The sequence below is a fragment of the Aotus nancymaae genome, unplaced genomic scaffold, assembly GCF_030222135.1.
Source record: "Aotus nancymaae isolate 86718 unplaced genomic scaffold, 86718_ANA_hifiasm-v0.15.2.pri h1tg000014l, whole genome shotgun sequence".
Lineage (NCBI taxonomy): Eukaryota > Metazoa > Chordata > Mammalia > Primates > Aotidae > Aotus > Aotus nancymaae.
The window spans coordinates 49,352,303-49,377,704 of record NW_026988425.1 but is presented as its reverse complement, the minus strand read 5'-3'; the positions used below and the strand labels follow the sequence as shown (position 1 = coordinate 49,377,704).

Genomic DNA, 25,402 nt, shown 5'->3' with positions numbered 1-25,402 from the left:
TCACCCACATGTATTCTCAGCCTGATTAATCCTTCTAAAAGTGTTGTGCAACAGAAATACAATGTGAGCCACACATGTAAATTTAAAAAAAAATTTTTTTGGAATGCAGTGACATGATCATAGCTCACTATAACCTCAAACTCCTGGGTTCAAGTGATCCTCCCACTTCAGCCTCCCAAGTAGCTGGGACTACAGATGTGAATTACCATGTCTCACTTTAAAAAAAAATTTTAGTAGAGATGTGATCTTACTATGTTGCCCAGGCTGTTCATATGTAAATTTAAAATTTCCAGAAATCACTTTTTTTTTTTTTAAGAAAGAGTCTCATTATGTCCCCCACTCTGGAGTGCAGTGGCACAATCTCAGCTCACTCCAACCTCCACCTCCTGGTACAAGCAATTCTCATGCCTCAGCCTCCCTGGTTGAGGTTACAGGCATGCACCACCATGCCTGGCTAATTTTTATATTTTTAGTAGAGACAGGGTTTCACCATGTTGGCCAGACTGGTCTCAAACTCCTGGCCTCAAGAGATCCACCCATGTTGGCCTCGCAAAGTGCTGGGATTACAGGCATGAGCCATTGTGCCTGGCCCAGAAATCACATTTTAAAAACTAAAAAGAAATAAATGAAGTAATTGTAATAATATATTTAAAAAATCTAGGCACCCCTTGTCACAGTCTCTGTCTTCATCTCCCACTCTCTGCCCCCTTACTCTGCTCCAGGCACACTCCTGTTTCAGGGCCTTTGAACATGCTGTTCCCTTTGCCTGGAATGCCCTTTCCCCAGAATAAGCATGATTCACTCTCTCAACTTCTTCAGGTCTTTGCTCAAATGTCAATTGCTCAGAGAGGCTTTTCCTGATATCCCTATTTAAAATTTCTATAACTCCATGCCCTAAAGTTCCCATTCCCATGTCCTCCTTTATTTTCTTAGTTCTTTTCATCATCTAACATAAACATACATTTATTTGATTATTTGTCTCCTCCCACTAAAACATAAAGCTTATTAGGGCAGGAATTCTATTTTATTTACTGTGGTATTCCCAGCACCTAGAAAAGTACCTAGTACATAGTAGGAACTAAAAAAAATCTGATGAATAAATTAATAAATGACTACAAGTAAACACTGCTACAACATCAGAAGGCACAGGAAAGAGGTAAGGATGTCATGATGACAATTTAATGAAGTGAAGCCTGAGATTCCTTGCTTTCCTACTGTATCTATAGAGGAGAGATGATTAAGGGGAGATAAAATACGCCTTTTCTTGGAAGCAGTGGACAGGAGTCCTAGTTATGAAACCTAGCCCTCAGCTTTGAAGACAAGTTTAAGAAGGCTTTTATATCCAAGTTAAATAAATTAAAATGAAGTTTTATCCAATATTAAGAGTTAGAAAAAAATGTAAAAACTATCCCCTGAATTAAAAGACTACTTATGACTGAGATGCTATACTAAGAAAAGTTCCTTTCAAGGTTTGTTTTGCCAAATTCCATGACGCACGGTGCAGCCATGTGTAAGTTTATATTGAATATTTTCATTAATTAATTCAGTCAAAATCTTGAGAATATTGTTTTAACTAAGTGACAATTAAGAACAAAAGGTAACCACTGGTATTTACATAAGTTCATTCATTATTTAAATACTGTCTTTTGGTACTGGCATCCTGATGAAGTTCTATCTTTACAGTAAAGACTTAATTGAATGGAAACATGGAACTTTCTTTTTGACCTTAAACAAACTGACAGAGGTTTCGTTGTTTTAACTACCATCCCACTTGCCTGAGTACATAGCCAGACTCACAGAGCATCTTGAATTTGCCTAACCTTCAACATGGAGCCCACTCTGTAATCTATTTTCTAAATCTTTAGAATCTAATCTTCTATCTCCATCCTCATTACCCACAATCATCTCTTGCCTGAATTACTGCACCTCTGGGCTTCAAACTTGCTCTCTCCAATCTATTTTCCACATAGCATATCAGCTAGAGTAATTTGGATTTTTTTTTTTTTGAGGCAAGGTTTAGCTCTATTGCCTAGGCTAGAGTACAGTGGTATGATCTTAGCTCACTGCAACTCCCGCTTCCCAGGCCCAAGCCACCATCCCACTTCAGTCTCCCAAGTAGCTGGAACTAGAGGCACATGCCACCATTCCCAGTTAATTTTTGTATTTTTGTAGAGACAAGGTTTCACCATGTTGCCCAGGCTGGTCTCAAACTCATGAGCACAAGCAATCTGCCTGTCTTGGCCTCCCAAAGTGCTGGGATTATAGGCATGAGCCACGGTACCCAGCCTTAGAGTAATTTTTTAAACAAAAGATAATCTCTCTCTCAGCCAGGAACTGTCATTCACACCTGTAATCCCAGCACTTTGGGAGGCTGAGGGGGGTGAATCACCTGAGGTCGGGAGTTTGAGACCAGCCTGACCAACATAGAGAAACCCCGTCTCTACTAAAAATACAAATTAGCTGGGCATGGTGGCACATGCCTGTAATCCCAGCTACTCAGGAGGCTGAGGCAGGAGAATCACTTGAACCTGGGAGATGGAGGTTGCAGTGAGCCGAGATTGCACCATTACACTCCAGCCTGGGCAACAAAAGCGAAACTCCGTCTGAAAAAAAAAAAATCCTCTCTTTCCTTTGGTCAGGCCTCTTCAGTGGCTTTGGGTAAAGTCTAAGCATTTAAAGTAGCTTACAAGGCACTGCATGATCTTGCTAGTGAAGCATGTTGATTATGGAGCAAAGAGCTAGCGTGTCTAAGTTTAAATCCTGGTTCTGCCATTTACTAGCTTTGTGACTTTGGGAAAATTACTTCTCTGTGCCTCGGTTTTCTCTCTATAAAACGGGGAATACAATAGAAGCGATCTCACAGAGCTACTGGGAAGATGAGATGAATATAATATACATGAAGAGTGTAACAAAATTCCTGGCACCTAAGTTTTATATCAATATTAGCTATTATTTATCCTACATGTCTTCCCCTGGACGGTGTGTTCTAGTCATTCTGTATCAAGTAGGCCCTATAACATTCCAGAAATAATGCTTTCAGACCCTCCCACATCCTGCTACTCTATTTGGAATGCTTTCTCTTTCCTCTCTTCTTTCCACCCAACTCCTTCTCTCTTAGTTTAACTACCACTTACTTTGGGAAGACATTCCAGGCCAGGCCAATTGCTTCTACTGTGGGTTTCTGTGGGATACAAATAGGGCTGCCAGATGTCAGGATAGCCAGTTAAATTGGAATGGGGAGAAGGCACAAGTCTCCCAAGTAGCTGAAGATAAACAACAAATCATCTTCTACATAAGTATCTTCCTTGCAATAATATACTAACAAATGAATAGTTTTTTCTTATAAATATGTCCCATGCAATATTTGGGACATACTCAATGCTAAACATTTGTTTATTTGACATTTGAATTAACTGTGTGTCCTGTGTTTTATCTGTCAATGCTAAATCCAGTAAATCCTCTATCAGTAATCCTTTATCACACTGTAATCATTTAAATAAGTGCAACAAGTGGTTCTTTATTCTCCCTACTACAGTGCAGCTCTGTGAGGGCAGGGCCCATGCAGTTTGTTTTAGACCCAGAACCTGGTACAGCAGGGATTCCAGAAGACTGAGGAACACTCCATCAAACCAAATCTCAGGCACCACCTGTTGGCAAACTTCCTGGGAGTGCAAAGCATTTTCAGCGTGGTGCAGAGTCTCATGTCCACAGGTGGACCAAATGATGGCACTGCTTTTCAGAATAGCTCCAGTGTGGCTGTGCTCTGTGACTCACACCTGTAATCGCAGCATTTTTGAGGCTGAGGCAGGCGGATCACCTGAGGTCAGGAGTTCAAGATCAGCCTGGCCAACATGGTGAAACCTGTCTCTACAAAAATACAAAAATTAGCTGGGCATGATAGCAGATGCCTGTAATTCCAGCTACTCAGGAGCCTGAGGCAGGAGAATCATTTGAACCAGGGAGGCAGAGGTTGCAGTGAGCCCAGATCGGGCCATTGCACTCCAGCCTGGAAGAAAGGGCGACACTTCTCTGTCTCAAACAAAGAAAAGAAAAGAATAGTTTCAGTGTGATGATACTGTTGACTCCCCATGACAGCTTTAAGGTGACCCCATTATTTTACATCCAAAAAGGACATTGAGTTTTCACACCTATTTTACTTGACCCTCAAGGCAAATAATAATATCCACATTTAAGAGATGAGGAAATGGAGACTCAGAGAGAAAAATGTTTTGCCTAAGATAACCAATAAGAGAGCCACAGTTTTGACTCTTAGGAGTTGACTTCACTAATTAGATTAAAAAAAAAAAAATGGCTGGGCCTGTAATCCCAGCCCTAGCTCACACATGTAATCCCAGTACTTTTGGAGGCTGAGGCGGGCAGATCACGAGGTCAAGAGATCGAGACCATCCTGGCCAACGTAGTGACACCCTGTCTCTACTAAAAAAAATACAAAAATTCACTGGGCTTGGTGACTCCAGCCTGTAGTCTCAGCTACTCAGGAGGCTGAGGCAGGAGTTTCAGTGAGCCAAGATCATGCCACGGCACTTTAGCCTGGTGACAGAGCGAGACTCGTGTCAAAAAAAAGAGAGAGAGAAAAATAGATGAAAGCATAATTAGATTAAAAAAAGAAAGAAAGAAAAAGGAGTTGACTTCATGCTTGTTTCACTTTACCACACTGGCCATCCAGGCCAATATGAAAAAATCAGAATTCCTGGATTCTTCCTCCTCACCCAAAAAGCTTCTCTAGGAAGAAGTCTGATAGCTGAGTTCTCTCTACAGGTTTAACTGCTCCTCCCATAATGATCGCCAACAATAGTCTGAGAGACAGCAAGGCCTGGCACCACTCCCAGTATTTCTTAACTCATCTCCCATGTTAGAGATGACTTTATTTATTTGTTTACTCTTCTTTTGAGACAGAGTCTTGCTGTGTTGCCCAGGCTAGAGTACAGTGGCATGATCTTGGCTCACTGTAACCTCCACCTCCCAGGTTCAAGCGATTCTCCTGCCTCAGCCTCCCAAGTAGCTGGGATTACAGGTGTGTGCCATCACCCCCGGCTAATTTTTGTATTTTTAGTAGAGATGTGCTTTCACCATGTTGGCCAGGCTAGTCTCAAACTGTTGACCTCGTGTGACCCACCTGCCCCAGTCTCCCAAAGTGATGGGATTACAGTCGTGAGCCAGCCCAGATGACATTATTTAGGGCAGGAGAATAGAGAGCTTGCTCAGGGTTACAGGAAAATAGGAGTAACAGTGGTCAGAACCCGAAATGCATTCCTTTTTTTTCACCTGCATCTCTAGGAGACACCATCCCCACTATCTACTAAATTTTCAGACACAGAAACTTGCACTTGGAGTAGGTACATTTGTAAGCTTTCTTCTGGAATGAGGTTAGGTGGCTGAACCCGCTCTTGGTTTGGCACCCAGTAGCCTCACCTCTTAGAGCGCCTCTGGAAAGCTCACCGGGGCTGAGGGTATCTGGGCTTTCTGCCGTTGCTGAGTGCCTGTGTGGTTGATTAGCGGCTACTTGTGCTCCTGGAGCCCCTTCTCCTATAGGGTTAGAGACCCTCAGGAAGATTCACTCAGGCCAGAGAAGGGCTCCTGCTTCTACCGGGACGAGAGTCTGTGGGCTAAACCCGAGGCGCTTTGAAAAAACTGCCACGTCCAGTCGGCCTGGGCGTCCCCATTCCAGCTTTAATGTCCCTGAGTTTATCACCCTGAAGGAGTGGACGCTGGAAGCAGGGAACAACCAAGAAAGGACTGGGCTGCCGGCGGGGCAGAAGGCCAGAAGCTAATGACCTAAAACGGAACATGCTGTGAGCAATTCGATCAAACTAGAAATGCAACTCTCCAACAATGTTCTTAAACCGCTGCAGCCCCAGCTTACTTGGCTTGGGGTGGAAAGTGTGGGAGAAAGTCTTCACGGCCTGCACACTTGCTCTGCCGACTGCGGTTCATCCGGCAGTTTTCCATTTTGTTTTAAGGGCGGACGCCGCGGCTGGCTGCTGGAGCGCCTATCTATTCCGCAGCACAGACGGCCCTGCCGAGGCTCTGCTCCCCGAGCCCGGCGGAAGGAAGGGCACTGGCTGCTCCTGTACCCACCGTAACAAAACCCACAATCGCAACTGAATTAACACTACTGCTTGTTTGGGTCACTGAAGACAACTTTACCTGTGTTGACAGAATTCTAGCCCGACTTTCGTTTGTATCAGACCTTTACAAAATTACCGACCTGGGTTAGAGGTGCCCGCACGTGTCGAGGCCATCTGGCCAAGGACAGGGAGATGCCCCCTGGGAGAATCTTTCACTCGGCGCAGCGGAGCCGCTCGGCTGGGCCCGCCGCAGCCCCCTCCCACTCCGCGCGCCGCGCTCCCGCAGCGACCCGGGCTCTGGTTGCCGGGGTAACGCGGGTCGCAGGCGCGAAAGGCGGGCGCGCCGCGCGCGCTGCAGCTCCCCCTCCCCCTGGCGGGCCGCGGAGGCGACGCGCAGCGCCCTGAGGCGAGTGGTTCTCCTGCCGGAAAATCGCGGCTCCGGGGCCGCTCTGAGCTCAGCCAGTGAGAGGCCGGGGGTGTGGTAGAGAGAAGGAGCCGGCTGGGTACTTAGGACCGCTCCGGCCGCTGAGGCCAAGCCTCCTTCGCACTTTCGCGTGTCGCGTCTGCTGCCCGCCGCAGCCGGGGCGTTGAGGTAGTAGAGCGGCCACCAGGCCGCATCATGGTGACCCCCTGTCCCACAAGCCCCGCGAGCCCCGCCGCCCGGGCGGGGAGGCGGGACCACGACCAGAACCTCCGCGCCCCGGTGAAGAAGACCAGGCGTCCGCGCCTCCGGAGGAAGCAGCCGCTACAGCCCCTGAACCCGGACTCCGGCATTTGCGACCTGTTCGAGTCCCCCAGCTCCAGCTCGGACGGCGCAGACACTCCCTCTGCGGGGCGGGGCGGTAGCCCCCTGCCCGGCCCGGCCCAGCCCTTGGCACAGCTAGATCTACAGACCTTCCGCGACTACGGCCAGAGCTGCTACGCCTTCCGCAAGGCGCAAGAGAGCCACTTCCACCCGCGGGAGGCGCTGGCGCGGCAGCCACAAGTGAGGTGCTGGTAGAGCCAGCTCCCCGCCGCCGCTCTTCCTCCTCTCCCAGGCTGTCTCCTCTCCTGCTGGGTCGACCCTCCGGGCGCCACGGCCCGTGCCAGCCCAGCTCCCGCCCGCAGTCGAAGCAGAAGGGGTCGGGGAGGGGCGGGTCACCGACCTCATTTTACAGATGGGGAAAAGTGGGGCGTAGACGGCTTGAGGGACTTGCCCCAAGTCCTCGATCTGGCTAGTGAGGCACGGTAGAGTGAGAGGAATTCGTTTCTAGGTTTAGTCTGGACTCCTACAGACCTCGGGCAAGTTATTTAACACCCGCTAAGCTGCTTTCTTCATCTGCAAAATGGACCCCCTCCCCTTCTTTGAATTGCTGAGCGCATTACTCGAGGTAATGTGTACTAAGCACTCTGCACAGCGCCAGGTCCTAAGCCCAGCGTTCCGGCTCAGCATTGCCCACGCGTTTCCCAATTTCCATTTCTCTTTCTGAAATCTTGCCTCTCTCCGGCGAAGCTCCCAGATTCTTCTTGACCCTTCCCTTCCACAGCCCCTCTCCACCCTAAGCCCAGCGGGCCCGCCTTCCCCTCCCTCCCGGCAGGTGACGGCGGAATCCCGCTGTAAGCTGCTCAGCTGGCTGATCCCGGTGCACCGCCAATTCGGCCTCTCCTTCGAGTCGCTGTGCCTGACGGTGAACACTCTGGACCGCTTCCTCACCACCACACCGGTGGCTGCAGACTGCTTCCAGCTTCTCGGGGTCACCTCCTTGCTCATCGCTTGCAAACAGGTACCTCCACGCGGTATCTGGGGACGCAAACTCTCTGCCACTCCCTGGCCACGCGTCTCTCCAGCGCGCACACACAATTCAGTGCTGGGATCCCAGAACGCATTTTGGCAGATATTTGCATATGCATATATCCCTCAGCCTTAATTTCCCAATTCCTCCACAAACGAACAATCCTGTCACTCAGCCCCCAAATAAATAGTCTAATATACTAATAGCTGTAGTCAGTCCCAAACATCTCTTTGTGGCACCTCTAGTCTCGTCTCCGAAAAAGCCTTCAAAATTTCCCAAGCTTTTTTTCAGTTGGACATAGTTAGACGAACTGCGCTGGAAGTACACCCCAGGTCACTTACGCGGAAGCAGTGGAGAGGCAGAGCCCCTGCTGTCTCTCTGGAAGGGATGGGGAAAGTCCCGGGCTTTAGACTGGGATGGGCCTTGGGCCGGGAAGCCGCAAGGTAGGTTGAATGTGCCCTGTGTTGCAGGTGGAGGTGCACCCGCCGCGCGTGAAGCAGCTCCTGTCCCTGTGCTGCGGTGCCTTCTCCCGGCAGCAGCTCTGCAACCTCGAGTGCATCGTGCTGCACAAGCTGCACTTCAGCCTGGGTGCGCCCACCATTAGCTTCTTCCTGGAGCATTTCACGCACGCTCGTGTGGAGGCGGGGCAGGCTGAGGTCTCCGAAGCTCTGGAAGCGCAAGCCCTGGCGCGCGGGGTGGCCGAGCTGAGTCTGGCCGACTATGCCTTCACCAGCTACTCCCCCTCCCTGCTGGCGATCTGCTGCCTGGCGCTGGCGGACCGCATGCTGCGGGTCCCGCGTCCGGTGGACTTGCGCCTGGGCGAACACCCGGAGGCAGCGCTGCAGGACTGCCTGGGCAAGCTGCAGCTGCTGGTGGCCATAAACAGTACTTCCCTGACTCACATGCTGCCTGTTCAGATCTGCGAGAAGTGCAGCCTGTCCCTGAGCTCGAAATAAAACAGACTCTTGGTTTCCTTTTAGTTCCTGGCCCAGTTACTGGACCTCTCCCATAGCCTCAGAAGAGTGTAATATTGGTTCACAGAGAAGGCTTCATGGCCTGCTTGGTCAGCTGCAGGTTGTAAATAGTGTGTGATAGTAGCATCTGGTATTTTATTTATTTTGCAGCGAGCACACGAGGGAGCTGAGTCCCCAATAAACAGTTTTGGTTTGTCTAAATCCTGCAAGTGTCTGTCTGTGGGGGGGGAAGGTGAATTCAGCTCAGGAATGGGGTGGCTGGCATTGTTTGAGGGATTTTACCCTCCCTCTGGGTCCACTCTGTAGTTGGCATCTGTGTGGAAACACCAGGTCAGGTGAGGTCCTGGATACTGAATTCCAGAGATTAGTGGAGTTAGGATCACCTGATGGCTTGGGTCCTGTGACCCTCATGTCAAGAGACTAGGGACTGTGCCCTCCTACAGAGTCCAAAAGGGTGCAGTGAGTGCAGTGTAGTGTGAGACAGAATAGAACGTCTATGCTGTCCGATGACTGCACTTGCTAGTGAGGCAGACGTGAGGCTGGGAAGCTTTGGGGACCACACAGGCACACTAGCAGAGGTGGGGGAAAGCAAGCGATATCCAAGCATGGAGAACCCTGTGTTCAACTGGAGCATGTTGAAAACCAAGGCTATGACTGGTCATGGACATTGCAGGTCAAGCCCATTTCCCCTGCAATCGCATGGTTTCACTGTTCATGCTACCACATCGTGCCCAAGATAACTGGCATAATAGTCATAATGGCTATATTGAGTGCTATGTATTAGGTACTGTGTTCAAAATTCATTTCATTTTTCCAGCAACTCTATGAAACAGAGTCTATTATCCCATTTTTCAGAGGACACTGGAGCACACAGCCATTAAACAACAGTGGAGTAGCCAGGATCTGAGTCTAGAGTCCCACTCTTAGCCGCACTACTAAATGTCCCCCACTTACTGGTTTCTGGTAATTCTCCAAAATGCTCTTCTTGAGATAGGTGGCAGACAGTTATTTACTCAGTGCTCCCCATTCAGTAGGGCCTACAGAGAACATATCTGGAGAGCCAGCACAGTGCATACCTCAGTCATGTTACAGGAATCATTTTATAGATTTAGAGAAAACTGAGTTGAGAAATGAGACAGGTTTGCTGGAGTTTTGGCTCCACACCTGTCATATTATCTTCAGTCTCACTGTCATGAATCTGATGCAGTCACTAAATCTCTCAGATCTTGTCACCTCTAGCAAATTTCATATACTCTCTCAGCTCTACAATTGAAACCAAGGTTATTGTAAGCCTAAATGAGATCGAGAAGCTTAAATGATATTAAGCTTATGTGTTATGAGGTGGTATAAAGTAGTGATTCAATAAGTGGGCTCTGGATCCAATTTGCCAGGTGACCTTGAGCAAGTCACATATCTATGCCTACGTCTCATCTATTAAAATGGGACTAGTAATAGCACCTATTTAGTAGGGTGGAAGTATAGCTCTAATGAGATACTCCTTACTGATCCCCCAGCTCAGGTCCTGGCACACAACAAGCCCTCGAGAAATAAAGGCTAGTGGTAACCTGCACAGTGATGGGAGGAGAGGAGCTATGCAGAAAATCTTAGCGCAAAGAAACAGAGAACAAATATGGGAAAATAACAATTTGGGTGGGCGGTGAACATATGGTTGGTTGTTCATTGTATTTTCAAATTTTTGGTATGGTTGAAAAAAGTCGGAATTTTTTTGGGGGGAAATCTGGCATGTTCCCCTGCACCTAGAATAAATCAAAATGTATGACAAATACAAGTAAAAAGCGAACAAAGTCATAGGAAATTTAGAGAAACTTCTTTGCACTTCTCTCGAAGTGTGTCTTCCAAGTGTTCTCAGAGTCAGGGATGCCTTACTCTAGACCTCTTGGATGCCTCTTCTGACATATTGCTAGGCTAAACTCTCTAGGAACTTCCTCCTCCTTGGTTCTGGAAGAAGGAAGTGGTGATCCCCAAGCTATTTGTGTAAAAGATGCTCTGTGATGGTGAAAAAGGAGGAGGAAGTTCATATCACCTGTTTCAAGTCACGAAGTATTAGGGCCCTCTGCTTCATTGTAAGGGGTTGGGGTCTGGCCCCCAGGCAAAAGAGTAACTTAGGGGGGAGTTATCTTCACCAGTATCTGCTCCATTAATCAGCCAAGATTGCTATGGGTTACTGGTTCCAGAATCATCCAGACTAGGAGTCATATAATCATGCTATTCCAGTTCCTGTTACAACAGATAATGTACAATGCCCTTTTTTTTTCCTACCCCAACTTAGAACTCATTGACAAATATTTGGACAATGGGCCTATCCTGGAAATTTTGTGATGACCCGCATGTGTAGAGATCTCCCCAAAACTCAGCTAAGAGCATCCCTACTCATTTTAAAGACTGGAAAGTGAGGATGGGAATGGAGATGAACTGTCTGGTGGTTGTGCTACTCAGGAACCAGAGGAAACAGGAGACAGAGCTAGGAGCAGGCTGTGGGAAGCTGGAAATAAAGCTGAAAAGACTTTTCAAAAAATCATTAATTTACCCCTACTAAGCACCAGTTACTCTACATAAATAGTCTCACTCATCTTCACAGCAACTCTATTGAGGCCAGTGTAACTTTTTTTTCCCTAAAGACCTGGGGCTTATCGACCTGGTCCTCAGGCACGCTGACCCTAAAGCCAGAGCTCCTCACCAGCAGCCATACCACACCAACTCTAGCTGGTTGACCTCACCTCAATTTAGTTTCTGCATCTACACGTGGGTCAGAGGGTCTCTCAGTCTATTCTAGCTCTACCATTGGGTTACCTTCCACGGCTGTTAGGGGATCTTGTTTCTTACTCCAGATAATGGGTGCAAATAAGAGGACAATGACACGTTAAAAGAGGCTCTTTCACTACTACTACTACTAGGTATAAAAGGAAAACAAGGTGCCCAAATATGGGGGGGTACACAAAGACTCCAGGTTCAGATGACTTCAAATTGGATGAATATGAGTGGTCCTGAGAAAGGTCCCTTCACCTAAGGGTGCCCCTCCCTGGGAGACGCCTCGGACTCAGGAAAATGTCCATTCCTTGGAGAGGTGTCGGGTTGGGAATGGCAACTACGACTGCGAAGGGACCAGCCAAACGTTGCAATGGGCCGCTGAAACCACTAGGAGAGACAGGGCCAGGGTTTTCGGGGATTCCGGACTGTCCACTGTGGCGTTTTCAGAAAGTGGAGGAAGGTTCATATTATCACTTTTTCTTAACGGACCGTCTTTTAAGGGCTGTGCTCACGCGCCACTGCTGAGAAAATTGCGGGGCTGGGGGAGCGGGCCAGGGCTGTTGGCCTCAGGCCAAAAGCGACCCTGTGGAAGTCCGTGAGTCAGGACCCAGGATACTGTTCAGGTTTGCGGGAGTCTAGCGCTGGCGGGTGTCACTCCACGTTTATTTTGTGCCTTGTGGCTGGAGTGGGAAGAAAGGGAAATAATTGTTAACTTTGCCATTCCTGCTGTCGGTAAGCGGAAAGACAGCACCCAAGTCGAAGGAGACCGGCGCTCGCCCGCCCCTCCTTCTCTCTCTCTCCGCCTGGCGCGGCCGGGAGGCGGCAGCGCCAATGCTCGCCGAAAGGGCGCTGGCGGGCCCGGGCCCCGCGCTGGCGGCTCCCGGGGGAAGCCCGGTTGCCAGGTTGGGTTTAACGCCTCCGCCCGCGCGCAGATTGTCCCGGGCTGAAGGCGCCACCTCTGGCGCTCAGGCGCGAGCCACCCCTCCCGCTCGGCGGTCCTCCCCCTCCCCCGCCCCCGCCCTCTCTCCGCACCTCCCCGGCCGCCACTCGGCTCCTCCCCAGCCACGCGCCTTCCTCAACCTCTGGCCGGCTTCGGGCCGCCGCCTCCGAGCAGTCAGCGCTGGGAGGCAGGAGGAAGGAGGCAGGATGCAGGCGTGCGGGGGCGGTGCGGCCGGCCGCCGGGCCTTCGACAGCATCTGCCCCAACAGGATGCTGGCGCTGCCTGGCCGGGCGCTGCTCTGCAAGCCCGGGAAGCCGGAAAGGAAGGTGGGGCGGTTGATTCGGGCCGGGCGGGGTCTGCGCGCTCCGTGCCCCGAGGGCTGACCCGCGTTCAACGTTTGTGTGCCCGGCCAGTTCGCTCCTCCGCGGAAGTTCTTCCCGGGATGCACAGGCGGGAGCCCGGTGTCGGTGTACGAGGATCCCCCAGACGCCGAGCCCACTGCGCTGCCAGGTGAGCCCCGTGGCACACGCCTACCCCTCGGGTTTCCCTCGCCGGGAGGGTGCGCCGCGCACGGCTCGAAGGAGCTTTTCTCCTCCGGGCTTTGACGTCCTAGCAGCGAGCCTGGCGGAGAGGCTCAGGGACTGCCCGGCGCGTGTCTCCCGGTCTCCCCACGCAGCCCTCACCACCATAGACCTGCAGGACCTCGCGGACTGCTCTTCGCTACTCGGGTCCGACGCGCCGCCTGGTGGTGACCTGTCCGCATCGCAGGTACTTCCCCCTTCTGGTGGAGCCTCGCGGTTTCACGCAGCCCAAACCCTACTCCGGGGTGGTGGTTTTAATTCCCTAAAAGCTCCTCTCGGGTCGGGAGCACAGGCACGTTCAGCTTGTGAGGGGAAGCGTCGTGCAGGCACCTGTGCCTCCCAGATCAGAACTTCTGCTTCTCTCCTAGCATGTTATGAAGGTCACATATCCACCGGAGCTGTTTTGACCAACTTGGTACAGTGGGGCTCACCTGGAGGCCTCCCTTGCTATTCCTCTCCCTATCTACTCCTCGGATCTGTGACAAGATTGCGCACTGAGAGACCAGGCGGGTGGGTGGGATAGAAGTTGCTCTCTGGGCACCTGTTGCATGTCCTGTCAGTTCTGCCAACACCCCCTTCCTGGCCATTATCATTCCGTGGGTATGTAAGAAGAGTGGAGGTTGATGGAAAACTTCTTATCAAGACTGGAAAAGAGTAAGAGAATTTGCAGTTGGGAGAAGCAGGAAGAAGGACAAAGGACTCTGGAAGTAATCTTGCTGAAAATGTTCCCCTCTGTAGAGATGGTCCTTCAGCAGTTGGGCACCTTTTCAAAGTCCTGTTCAGCCCTCGTAAAAGCTCTAGTCACTTGCCATGACGGGGCAAAAAGGCACTCGACTTTTTTCTTTCCCACAGAACCTGTCTTCTTACTCCCATCCCACTTCCACCACTCGCCGGTGCTGACGACAGAGGAAGGAGTCTCCCAGCACTGGTGTCTGGGAGACCAGAAGCCGGGCTCATGGGTGGGACATGAAGTGCCCAGGTGGACAGGGGGTCTTAACTAGATGCAACTCCCAGGAAGAGTGCCAGTTCCAGCTTCCTGGCAATAGGTCTGGGGTCTGCAGACAGGCCCAGTACAGAACTCTGCAGAGACTTGACCACCTCCCAGAACTAGAAGTGATAGTGGAGCAAAGCTTCTCAGTCCTCCTCCAAGGGCCTCCTAGAACCTTGGGGTATAGCCTAGGGAGACTCAGTATAGGTGGCCGCTGAGAGCAGAGATTGTTAAGGCAAGAGTTGGGAGTGGGCATTGTACTGCCGAGGCCATTTAATTGTTCTTTTTAGATCTGGATGATCGAATAAGGAGAGATAATGACTGAGCATCTTCCAGCTGACCCAGAGACCTACTCCCTTACCCCAACATGTCTATTGTATAAGTAACAAAACCCAAGCAGCTCTCGTTGAATGTTTGCTTAAGTATATAGATTTATTTGGCATCATGCTCTTTGTTAGTCATTTTTTTCTTGCTTTTGTAGTTGGAGAAATGCCAGATTTATCTATTTGTGTCGGTAGAATTCAAAGTTTCATATCTTTTGTTTTTCTTCTTTTGAGACAAGATCTCACTCTGTCACCCAGGCTGGAGTACAGTGACATGATCATGGCTTACTGTAGCCTGGACCTCCCAGGCTCAGGTGATCCTCTCACCTCAGCCTCCCAACTAGCCAGGACTACAGGCACACACCACCACGGCCAGCTAGTTTCTTGTTTCTTTGTATTTTTTTTACAGATGGGGATTTGCCATGCTGCCCAGGCTGGTCTTGAACTCCTGTGCTCAAGCAATCTGCCTGCCTCAGCCTCTCAAAGTGCTGAGAATACAGGCATGAGCCACCATACCTAGCCTCGAAGTTTCAATAACAGAGCTCACATCAGATGGACCCCAAAAAATCCAGGATTTTTCCTGGGAAGACAGAGCTGGTTCAGAGGAAAGAGGCCCCTCAGGAAGGAACACCCAGGGAGACCCCAGGACCACTCAGATCACATTTCCCCATTCCTTTCCTGCTGGGGAAGGTGGACAGAGAGAGGAAGTGCTCTAGAAATGTTTGAGGTTCACAATGGGCCAAAACCTGGATTGGCATAAGAGATAGTATTTCCAGGGCCCCAGTTCCAGAGTTGGCCTCCAGTATCCTCATGAGACTTTTCTCAAATCCCTGCTGAGGAGGAGACCTTCCAGTCCTTGAGGAATGAGCCCCTTCAACCAGGGCAGAACTCATACTCCAGGACTTGTGTGGGGCCCTCAGCCCTTCCTTTCTCATCTCCTTTCCCTTATAGTCTCAACTAGTGACAGAGGTGATAGAGGCCTCCCTACTTGACTTTTCTCCCAAGGGAAAGAAAACTGATACTTGTACATTCTTTGAAGTTAGTTCCAGAGTAAGTTCCTCTTCCCAGAAATATTTGAATAGTAAAGAAGAACTCTCTCTTTTGGGAGAACAGTATGATGAGCACAAAAGAATGAATCAACAGTACATTCAGTAGGACAGGTCTTTCTGGTGGGCTATTGGATGCATCTTCTCACACCATGGCCCTTGAGACTCCTGTCCCCTTCCCAGTGCTGTCTTCGGTGGAAGCCAGCTTTCCTAAAAAGAGAGAAAAGCAGCTGGGTGCAGTGGCTCACTCCTGTAATCCCAGCACTTTGGGAGGATGAGGCAAGTGGATCGCCTGAGGTCAGGGCTCAAGACCAGCCTGGCCAACATAGTGAACCCCGTCTCTACTAAGAATACAAAAAATTAGCTGGGTATGGTAGTGGGCACCTGTAATCTCAGCTACTAGGGAGGCTGAAGCAGGAGAATCGCTAGAACCCGGGAGGTGGAGGTTGCAGTGAACCGAGATCGCACCATTGCACTCCAGCCTGGGCAACAATAGTGAAACTCTGTCAAAGAAAGAAAGAAAAGAAAGAAGGAAGGGAAGGGAAGGAAGGAAGGAGAAAAGGAAAGGAAAGGAAAGAAAGAGAGACAGAAAAGAAAGAAATGAAGTATGGAGGCAGGAGGCCCCATTCCACTACTTCAGAGCTGGGTGACTCTGGGTAGCTCTCTGAGCTTCAGAGTCTTCCTCAAAGAGGAATCACTTCCCAGGCCCCGCCTGCTTCCACACTGGTGTGAGGATGATCTGAGAGGCTGCGTAAAAGCATTTTTTAAATCAACTCTAAATGTCCATGAATTAATGGAACAACAAAGTCCCTGCTCCTCCAGCCCCTTAGGGTCTCCTTTCCTCTCACACACCCAGACACCCTGCAAGAGGCAGCGAGAGTACAGTTCAAGATGCTGGAGGTGCACCGGCTGTATGAGAAAAGTCTACTCCCAACTTTTTGGGAAACTGAAAAGAGCAATGGAGGCCACGCCAGCTGTGCACAGAACAGAAGCATTTCCCATATCCCTCTGGCCCCTCGAATCACAGCATACTTCCCGCTCGGTTGCGGGGATGGGGTGGTTAGGTGGGGCCGAGCCTTGGCGGGGAAACGCGGCCTCAAATTACTGCTCTGGAGGCCCCTGCAAGCTGTCAGGTCGTGGGTGGAAAGAGCCGGTGTTCAAGCCGTGTTCTGCTCCTAGAGCGGCGGCTCGGTGGCGCGTGGCTGATGAATCGTAGTTGAAATTTCGCGGGTGCACGGGGAACCGCCGGGCCGAACGCAGGCGGCTGCTTGGCTGGTTGGTAGGTGGCGGGCCACTCGGCTGCCGGAGCCCGCACTGGGCCCTCGCCCCATCCGCGGAGGGAGGAAGTCCGCCACTGCTCTCAGTTTCCGCGCCCTGCAGGAGCTCCCACGCCCCAACCCCCGTGTCTCGCTCCCCGCCGCAGCAGTGTGAGCTGTTGGGTTCACTGTCTAGGAGGGGGCTTGAATTTTCGGGTAGGAGACTGGGCTGCCGACGCAAGTGCGCGCAGACCCGCTGCCGAGCCCCGGACGGGGTCTGTCGGTCTAGGAAGAGTTCCGGACCCGCCAGACTCGTTAACCAGTGTACACCTCTGGTTTATTTCAGAACCATTCCCTCCAAACGGAAGCGGACTTCGATCTGCGGGATTTTAGAGACACGGTGGATGATCTCATTGCAGGCAAGCGCAATCTTCTGGCAGTTAAATAACAGCGGAGGTGTCTCCCACTCCCAAATCAGACTAGTTCAGATTTCGTGGTAGTGAAGGTGGTAAACCCAGCCAACTGTCAATGACTCTCCAGCAACTCATCAAATAGTCAGGCTTTTCCATATTTAGGACATTTCTCTCCCCCAGTGGATAAGTCGAACCGCTGGATCTACATAGCGGGGCCGTTGTGAGTTCTGGGAGATGGTGCACTATGCTGTGGTGTAGAGGGGGAGGTTGCATGACGAGTGTGCAGAGGATAGAAGGCCTGCATGTCACACAGACAGGCATATTTTACAGTCAAGTTTTCTTGATTGTAAACTTAACAGGCATATTTTGGATGCCTGCTGTGTATGTACAGGCCATCAGGAAGGGCCTGATAATCAGGCGTTTAGGAGTAAGGGGTACTTAATTTAATAATTAGAAGAAAATCTCTACATAAACCCTACACCCAGAGTGGCATTTTGCTCCTGTAACTAGCTGGGCATGAGTTTGAGGCTACAAATCCAGCTCCCGCTCTTCTCCAGATTCATCCTCTATGATGTCACCTACCCTGGCCAGCGGAGACTTCCCCTTCTCTCCTTGTGACATATCACCATTCGGGCCCTGCCTCTCCCCACCACTGGACCCACAGGCCTTGCAGTCACCACCACTGCACGCTCCAGACGTGACCCCGCCTGAGCAGTACTGGAAGGAGGTGGCAGACCAGAACCAGAGAGCGTTGGGAGACGCGCTCGTTGAGAACAATCAAGTAGGGACACTGGCCTGGCGACCAGGAATCCTGGGGCAGGGACAGAGTATAGAGGGTGGCAGTGGGGGTTGCAAGGGCAAGAATGAGGTCCTGTGAGCCGGAACCAGTAGACTGGCTGGTGGTTCGCATAGCCGCCATTGCTCCGGTGGCTCCACCTCTTTCCAGCTTCATTAAGTGGGAATAATCCTACCCCACCTGATTTTTATTTTATTAATTAATTTTTATTGATTGATTTGTTTATTTATTTTGAGACAGAGTCTCACTCTGTCTCCCAGGCTGGAGCTCAGTGGCTCGATCTCGGCTCACTACAACCTCCACCTCCCAGGCTCAAGTGATTCTCGTGCCTCAGCCTCCCAAGTAGCTGGGATTACAGGCGTGTGCTACCACACTTGGCTAATTTTTGTATTTTTAGTAGAGACAAGGTTTCGCCATGTTGGCCAGGCTGGTCTTGAACTCCTGACCTCAGGTGATCCGCCTGCCTTGACCTCCCAAAGTATTGGGATTACAGGCGTTAGCCACTGCACTGGCCATTTTATTTATTTTTAAACATTGTTTTATTCTGGGGGGATTTAGAGGTACAAGTGCAGTTGTGTTGCATACATATATTGCATAGTGCCTGCCAGATTTGTAATAGGGACACCAATATTTATTGAAGGCTTTCTATGCGCCTGGCCCTGTACTTAACGATTTATGCTTTCTCTTCTCAATGCTCACAATCATTGAGCCAGATACTCTTACTAGCCCCCTTTTACAAGGAAATCGAGACATAGGATTGTTGAACTTCAGTGACAGAACCTAGATCTGCCCAAGTCAGTACTCTTAATCAGCACGCTACGCTGAGGATTAATGGAGATACATTTTGTCCAAGTGCTTTGTTTTAAGAAAAAAAAAAAAGGAAATTGTTATTCTCAGTAGTGTAAATGCCCACGCGTCCTCAGTTCCTGATGAGACGTCAGGATCTGGGTTTGATTCATGCCAGATACGCAGGCGCGACCCAGCACAGTGCCTACCCCTGAATGTTTGGGTCCCCTCCTGCAGCTGCACGTGACGCTGACCCAGAAACAGGAGGAGATCGCCTCGCTCAAGGAGCGGAATGTGCAGCTGAAGGAACTCGCTAGCCGAACCCGGCACCTGGCCTCGGTGCTGGATGTAAGTGGGGCTGGGGCGTGTGGGAACTGCAGGACATCGGAACTGAACTGTTCAGTGCATCCCCGCCCCCGACTCTACTCCCAGCGTTGGGACTCGGCGGGGGCCCGGGAGAGGAGAGGACCGCCGGGTGTCTGGTGCAAAGCGCGCCCAGGTCACCTTTTGCGCGCCCCGACCCCGGCGGGTCCGGCAGGCCCCAGGGCGGCGCTCTTCCCCGTCTTTCGTAGAAGCTGATGATCACACAGTCCCGGGATTGTGAGGCGGCGGCTGAGCCCTTCCTGCTGAAGGCGAAGGCCAAAAGAAGCCTGGAAGAGCTGGTCAGCGCCGCGGGGGAGGATTGCGCGGAAGTGGATGCCATCCTGAGGGAGATTTCCGAGCGCTGCGATGAAGCCCTGCACAGCCGTGATCCCAAGCGGCCGCGACTGCAGCCAGAGTCCGTGAACATGGACAGCAGGCCCGGGAACCTGCACGGCGCTTTCCGGGGGCTGCGCACCGACTGCAGCCGGAGCACGTTGAACCTGAGCCACAGTGAGCTGGAGGAGGGCGGTTCCTTCAGTACCCCCATCCGCAGCCACAGCACCATCCGAACCCTCGCCTTCCCCCAGGGCAATGCCTTCACCATCAGAACAGCCAACGGGGGTTACAAGTTCCGCTGGGTCCCCAGTTGAGCTGTGGTGTGGTCTCCCAAAACACTGCCCTGTGTTTCCACGGAAGTGCCTGAAGGTTTCCCAGAACTCTCCCTTCGGGCTGAATGCCACCCTGAAACATTTTTTCAGGAAGAAAAGCATCTTGATACCGATGCACTGTAAACGTCTACAAAACATTGTACAGCCCCTCCCCTTGTCACAGTGAAACTCTGTGTATATATGTGTATATCACATGTGTCACAGCCAATTTTAAAGGTATTTATTTTTAGCAGCTTTGAATTATGTATTTTTAGAGCAGGGAGGGATTTAGAAACCATAGCTACTTTTATAATTATATAATGCCCTAGCTTTATAAGAAGGAAAAGGAGGCTCTAAAAGGTTAAGTAATTTCCTGCAATGGGAAACACTGGAACATTTCAGTCACTTTCACTAGTCACTTAAGGACTCTAGGCCCAGAAGCCTGGTTTCTGAGTGAATGTTTTTATACATCGCTCAACTTCCCTCCGTCCTAGAAGGACACCTAATTTTGTTACTATTGAAAACTTTTATTTTGGTGGCCAAAATATGAAATTGGGAGAGGTAACCTAAATAGTTGCCTTAGGAAAAGGCAGATTCTCAGAGGCGATGGGCTGTTAACAAAATGGATGCTAAGCACACTTGTTTGTAATGATCATTCGTATAATTTAGAAGATTTATGGTAAAGGTTTATATTCATTATCCGTACAGTTCTATTTGTGCAAACCGAATAACCACCTAAAAAGCAAACATTGTTAATGAGAAATATACATTGTTTTAAGAAAATAGCATATACCACATGAAAAAGTGTTCCTATTTTTTGCCAGAAATCAAGTGTGGAAATCTTGATCAAAGTAAAACTACCTACTTGCACTGCACAGATTAAACTGGGGTGCACAGTCATATTTTACATTTCTTGGCTCGATCTATATAACTTGCAAGAAAAACTTGCTATAAAAAGTCAGCATGCCTTCACTTTGACTTGACTTCCTTCTATTCCCTTTTGTCTGGAGTTTCTTTGTTTTCTCTCTCTTTCTTTCTTTCCCTCTTTCCCTCCCTCTCTCTCTCTCTTTCTTTTTCTTTCTTTCTTTCCCCCCTTTCTCTCTTTCTTTTCTCTTTCAAGGTTCGCTCTTGTTGCACAGGCTGAAGTACAATGGCTCAATCTCAGCTCACTGCAACCTCTGTCTCTCAGGTTCAAGTGATTCTCCTGCCTCAGCCTCCCAAGTAGCTGGAATTATAGGCATGATCCACCACACCCAGCTAATTTTTGTATTTTTAGTAGAGATGGGGTTTCTCCACGTTGGTCAGGCTGGTCTTGAACTCCCGACCTCAAGTGATCTGCCTACCTCAGCCTCCCAAAGTGCTGGGATTACAGGTGTGAGCCACCACGCCGGGCCCCTGGGTTCTTTTCTACTTGTTTCTGAAATGATGTGAGTGGCATATGTCAAATAGTGATTTTTCCTGACCTTCACAGTTCTTAACTAGAGGGCTACTGCTTGCACTTGGGGGCTCAGCTTGGGCATGTTTCCAACTGTGTTACGCCACACTGCATTGCTGGTTCTGCCAATCTGAGAGGAGATATCAGGTAACAGGTGAGTTGGCAGTGTGGCAGAACCTGCTCTTCCAGTTTGTCATGTATGTACTGTTATCTGTATTTAAATACCCATTTAGAAACCAAAAAGTGATAAAACAGACCACATTTCCTCATATTTTGTCTAACAAATAGACTCTTAAAAAGTACAGTGGATGGTCCAGAATTTTTTTTTCATCAGCTCAAATATAAAGTTACCACAGTTCGGGATAAGAAAAAACAAAAAATCACTTCCCCCTAATCTCTTAACCTGTCCCCCGAAACAATCAGCTTGTCAAGTCTTTTCCTCTTTGAGTATTCTTATAATGCTTTACCTACAATAACCAAAAAGTTAAAAAATATATAGGGTTTTCTTCTGTATGTCTTATGACTAGAGTTTTAAAAATTACATTTCTTCCTGCCTTTAAGATTATATCCCTATAATTGTCATGTTAGCCATTGGTAACTTGAACTGCTTAAGTATCTTTCGTTTCTGAGGCATTGGTTGGGGTGGGAGGGTCGGGGTGGGGGAGTCATCTTGTGGACTAATGGCGCAAATGACTAAATTAGCAGTAGTAGAGTTTACAAATTAGAGTCATTTGTTCATGTAACAGGTATTTATTATTACTGAGAATCTTAGTAATACAGATACTAAGAAAATAGCAAAAGAACGAAACACAAAAATCTTGCCTTCGTGGATCTTACTTTCTCTTAGGAAGACATAAATACCAAACAAATCAATATATACGTGCTCTGAAGAAGAGTAAGGATAGAGAATTCTGCATGTGGCATTATAAGGAATACATATTTGGTCTTTGTCTCTGGTTCCTGGCTTGTGGCTTCTAAAATCCTTGGACTCTAACAGTGATGAGTACAGTGTAGCTATGTTTCCAAGGGTGGTCTTGAACTCCCAGCCTCAAGCAATCCTCCGTTCCTGCCTCAGCCTCCCAAGTGGCTGGGGTTATGGGCTTGAGCCATTACGCAGCTGAGTGTCTTGTATGTGCTAATGAGATGGCTGGTGTCTGAGGGCCCCTAGATAGCTTCAAGATGGGGCTAGTCTTTAGAAAGACCAAGCCATGGCTAGGAGTGGTGGCTCACGCCTGTAATTCTAGCACTTTGGGAGGCCAAGGTGGGCAGATCACCTGAGGTCATGAGTTCGAGACCAGCCTGGCCAACATGGCAAAACACTGTCTCTACTAAAAAGACAAAAATTAGCAAAACAAAAATTAGCTGGGTATGGTGGTGAGTGTAGTCCCAGCTACTCGGGAGGCTGAGGCAGGAGACTCACTGAGGCTATTTGGGAAGCTGAGGCAGGAGAATCACTTGAACCCAGGAGGCAGAGGTTGCAGTGAGCCAAGATCATGCCACTGTACAACAGCCTGGGTGAGAGAGCAAGACTCCATTTGGAAAAAAAAAAAAAAAAAAAAAAAACCTCAGCCTTTCCAGCCCTGCTTCCTTGCCCTCACCTCTGGGCAAAGGAGAGGGGCTAGAGATTGAGTTACCCCAATGACCAATGATTTATTTAATCAATACATAATGAAGCCTCCATAAAGTACCCTAAGTAATAAAGTTCAGGGAGGTTTCAAGTTGGTAAAGGTATCTAGGTGCTGGGAGGTTGGTGTGTCCAGAGAGGACATGGAAGCTCTGTCCCCCTCACCATACTTTGCCCAATGCATTGCCTCTATTTGGCTATTTATGAGTTGTGTCCTTTGTAATAAACAAGTAATAGTAAGAAAACGAGTTCCCGAGTTCTGTGAGCCATTCTAGCAAATTATTAAATCTAAGGGGGTGTTATGGGAACCCTAGACTTTGTTTCAAAGTCAGAAGTGTGGGCACGCTGGGCATCTGACTGGCAACTGAAGTGAAGGAAGTTTTGTGGGCTAAGCCCTTAAACCTGTGGAATCTGACACTAACTCCAGGTAGTGTCAGAACTGAATTGAATTACAGGATACACATTTGTGTCTGGAGAATTGGAGAACTGGTTGATGTGGAAAATCTGTCGACATATTTGGTGTCAGAGTGTGGTAAATAAAAATAGCTCAGTGTGATTGTAGGTAGTCTTTGGGCCTATGTGGTCTACCTTAGTTCAGGAATATGTGTTATCCTGAAATTATCTCAATAATTCCTTCATTTCCAATAGGACCAGGTACAGTTCTAGTTCTTGGGAAGAAAACCAGGAATAAAACCAAGTGCTTGCCTCATGAAGCGTGTATTCTAGTGGGGGAAGACAGATGCTAAACAGATAGACGATGTCTGATATTTAACACATTCTAAAGAAAATAAAACAGGGTATAGAGACAAGATGTGACAGGAGTTACTGTTTTAGCTAACACAGGGTATTTCTAGAATTTTCTCTGAAAGTAAAATCAGTTTTAAAAAGGAGCTACAGTGGCCAGGTGTGGTGGCTCACACCTGTAATCTCAACACTTTGGGAGGCTGAGGTGGTTAGATCACCTGAGGTTGATCTACCAGCCTGGCCAATGTGGTAAAAAACCCGTCTCTACTAATAACACAAAAATTAGCTGGGCGTGGTGATGCACACTAGTAATCCCAGCTACTCCAGAGGCTGAGGCAGGGGAATCACCTGAACCCTGGAGGCAGAGGTTGCAGTGAGCCGAGATTGCGCCATTGCACTCCAGCCTGGGCAACAAGAGCAAAACCCCATTACAAAAAAAAAAAAAAAAAAAAAAAAAAGTACACACATTTTAACTAGATTACTGTTAATGATATGTCCTCATAATTGCAACAGATGTTATTGCAAAGTAATGGCTCTCAAACTGCTGTGTGTATCAGATTCACCTGGAGAACTTATTAAAACCCAGCTTTCTGGGATTATCCCCAGATTTCCTAGTTCAGTAATTCTGCAGGCAGGCTTAAGAATGTGAATTTCTCACAAGTTCCCAGGTGATGCTGGGGTCTGGGACCACGCTTTGAGACCCAGTGTTGTAAAGAAGCCTTTTAAAGATTACTTTTAATAGGTTAAAGCAGGCCAGCCACAATGGCTCACGCCTGTAACCCAGCATTTTGGGATGCTGAGGTGTGTGAATCACCTGAAGTCAAAAACTTGAGGCCAGCCTGGCCAACATGGTGAAATCCCATCTCTACTAAAAATGCAAAAAAATTAGCCGGGCATGGTGGTGGGCACTTGTAATCCCAGCTACTGGAGAGGCTGAGGCATGAGAATTACTTGAACCCGGGAGGCAGAGGTTGCAGTGAGCCAAGATTGCGCCACTGCACTCCAGCCTGGGTGTCAGAGCAGTACTTCATGTCAAACAAACAAACAAACAGACAACCAGGTTAAAGCAAAAACCAACTGACCTAATGTTTTGAAAAGATATCGAGATCCAAAAAGGGCTATAAAAGGCTATATTTTGTGTGTGTGTGTGTGTGTGTGTGTGTGTGTGTGTCAGAGTATTGCTCTTGTCTCCCAGGCTGAAATGCAATGGCACTGTCTTGGCTCACTGCAACCTCCACCTCCTGGGTCCAAGAAATTCTCCTGCCTCAGCCTCCCTAGTAGCTGGGATTATAGGTGCCCGCTACTATTCCTGGCTAATTTTTGTATTTTGAGTAGAGACAGGATTTCACCATGTTTGCCAGGCTGGTCTCTAACTCCTGACCTTAGGTGATCTGAAAAAGTACTATATTTCAAACAGTTGAAAGTGACAATAGTGTGCTTTGAAAGTGACGTTAAATGAATCAGATAGGGACTTCAATGATGATGAAAGTACTGATCGTGAAGATGCATGTGAAATATCTGAATAAAATTATTCATGGAATGTGTTAAGGAAGCCCAATCCAATTGGCCTTTATATGCAGCCAAAGATATTAGGATCTAGTTCTAATTCTTCTCATTAACTGAAAGGTCATAGATAAGAATAAGGCCAAGCCGGTGACTCACGCCTGTAAACCCAGCACTTTGGGAAGCTGACGCAGGCTGATCACTTGAGATCAGGGGTTCAAGACCAGCCTGGCCAACATGGTGAAACCCCATCTCCACAAAAAATTTAAAAATTATCTGGGGCAGAGGGGAGTGGAGGGTGCCTGTCATCCTAATCTCAGCTACTTGGGAGACTGAGGCATGAGATCACTTGA

At 49.0% G+C, this 25,402-nt stretch overlaps 2 protein-coding genes across 2 annotated transcripts; both read left to right on the top strand.

Moving 5' to 3' along the window:
• Window positions 1–6,624: 6,624 nt before the first annotated feature.
• CCNO (cyclin O) lies at window positions 6,625–9,036 on the top strand. Its single transcript, XM_012457255.2, has 3 exons — window positions 6,625–7,074; window positions 7,667–7,852; window positions 8,332–9,036. Exons 1-3 carry the CDS (start codon window positions 6,709–6,711, stop codon window positions 8,815–8,817), a joined length of 1,038 nt encoding a protein of 345 aa, XP_012312678.1. The 5' UTR covers window positions 6,625–6,708; the 3' UTR covers window positions 8,818–9,036.
• Window positions 9,037–12,750: 3,714 nt separating this feature from the next.
• On the top strand, window positions 12,751–19,746 carry MCIDAS (multiciliate differentiation and DNA synthesis associated cell cycle protein). The gene is made up of 7 exons (XM_012457256.3): window positions 12,751–12,870; window positions 12,958–13,054; window positions 13,221–13,312; window positions 17,085–17,157; window positions 17,709–17,932; window positions 18,971–19,081; window positions 19,306–19,746. The coding sequence occupies exons 1-7, from the start codon at window positions 12,751–12,753 to the stop codon at window positions 19,744–19,746; spliced, it is 1,158 nt and encodes a 385-aa protein (XP_012312679.1).
• Window positions 19,747–25,402: the final 5,656 nt, after the last annotated feature.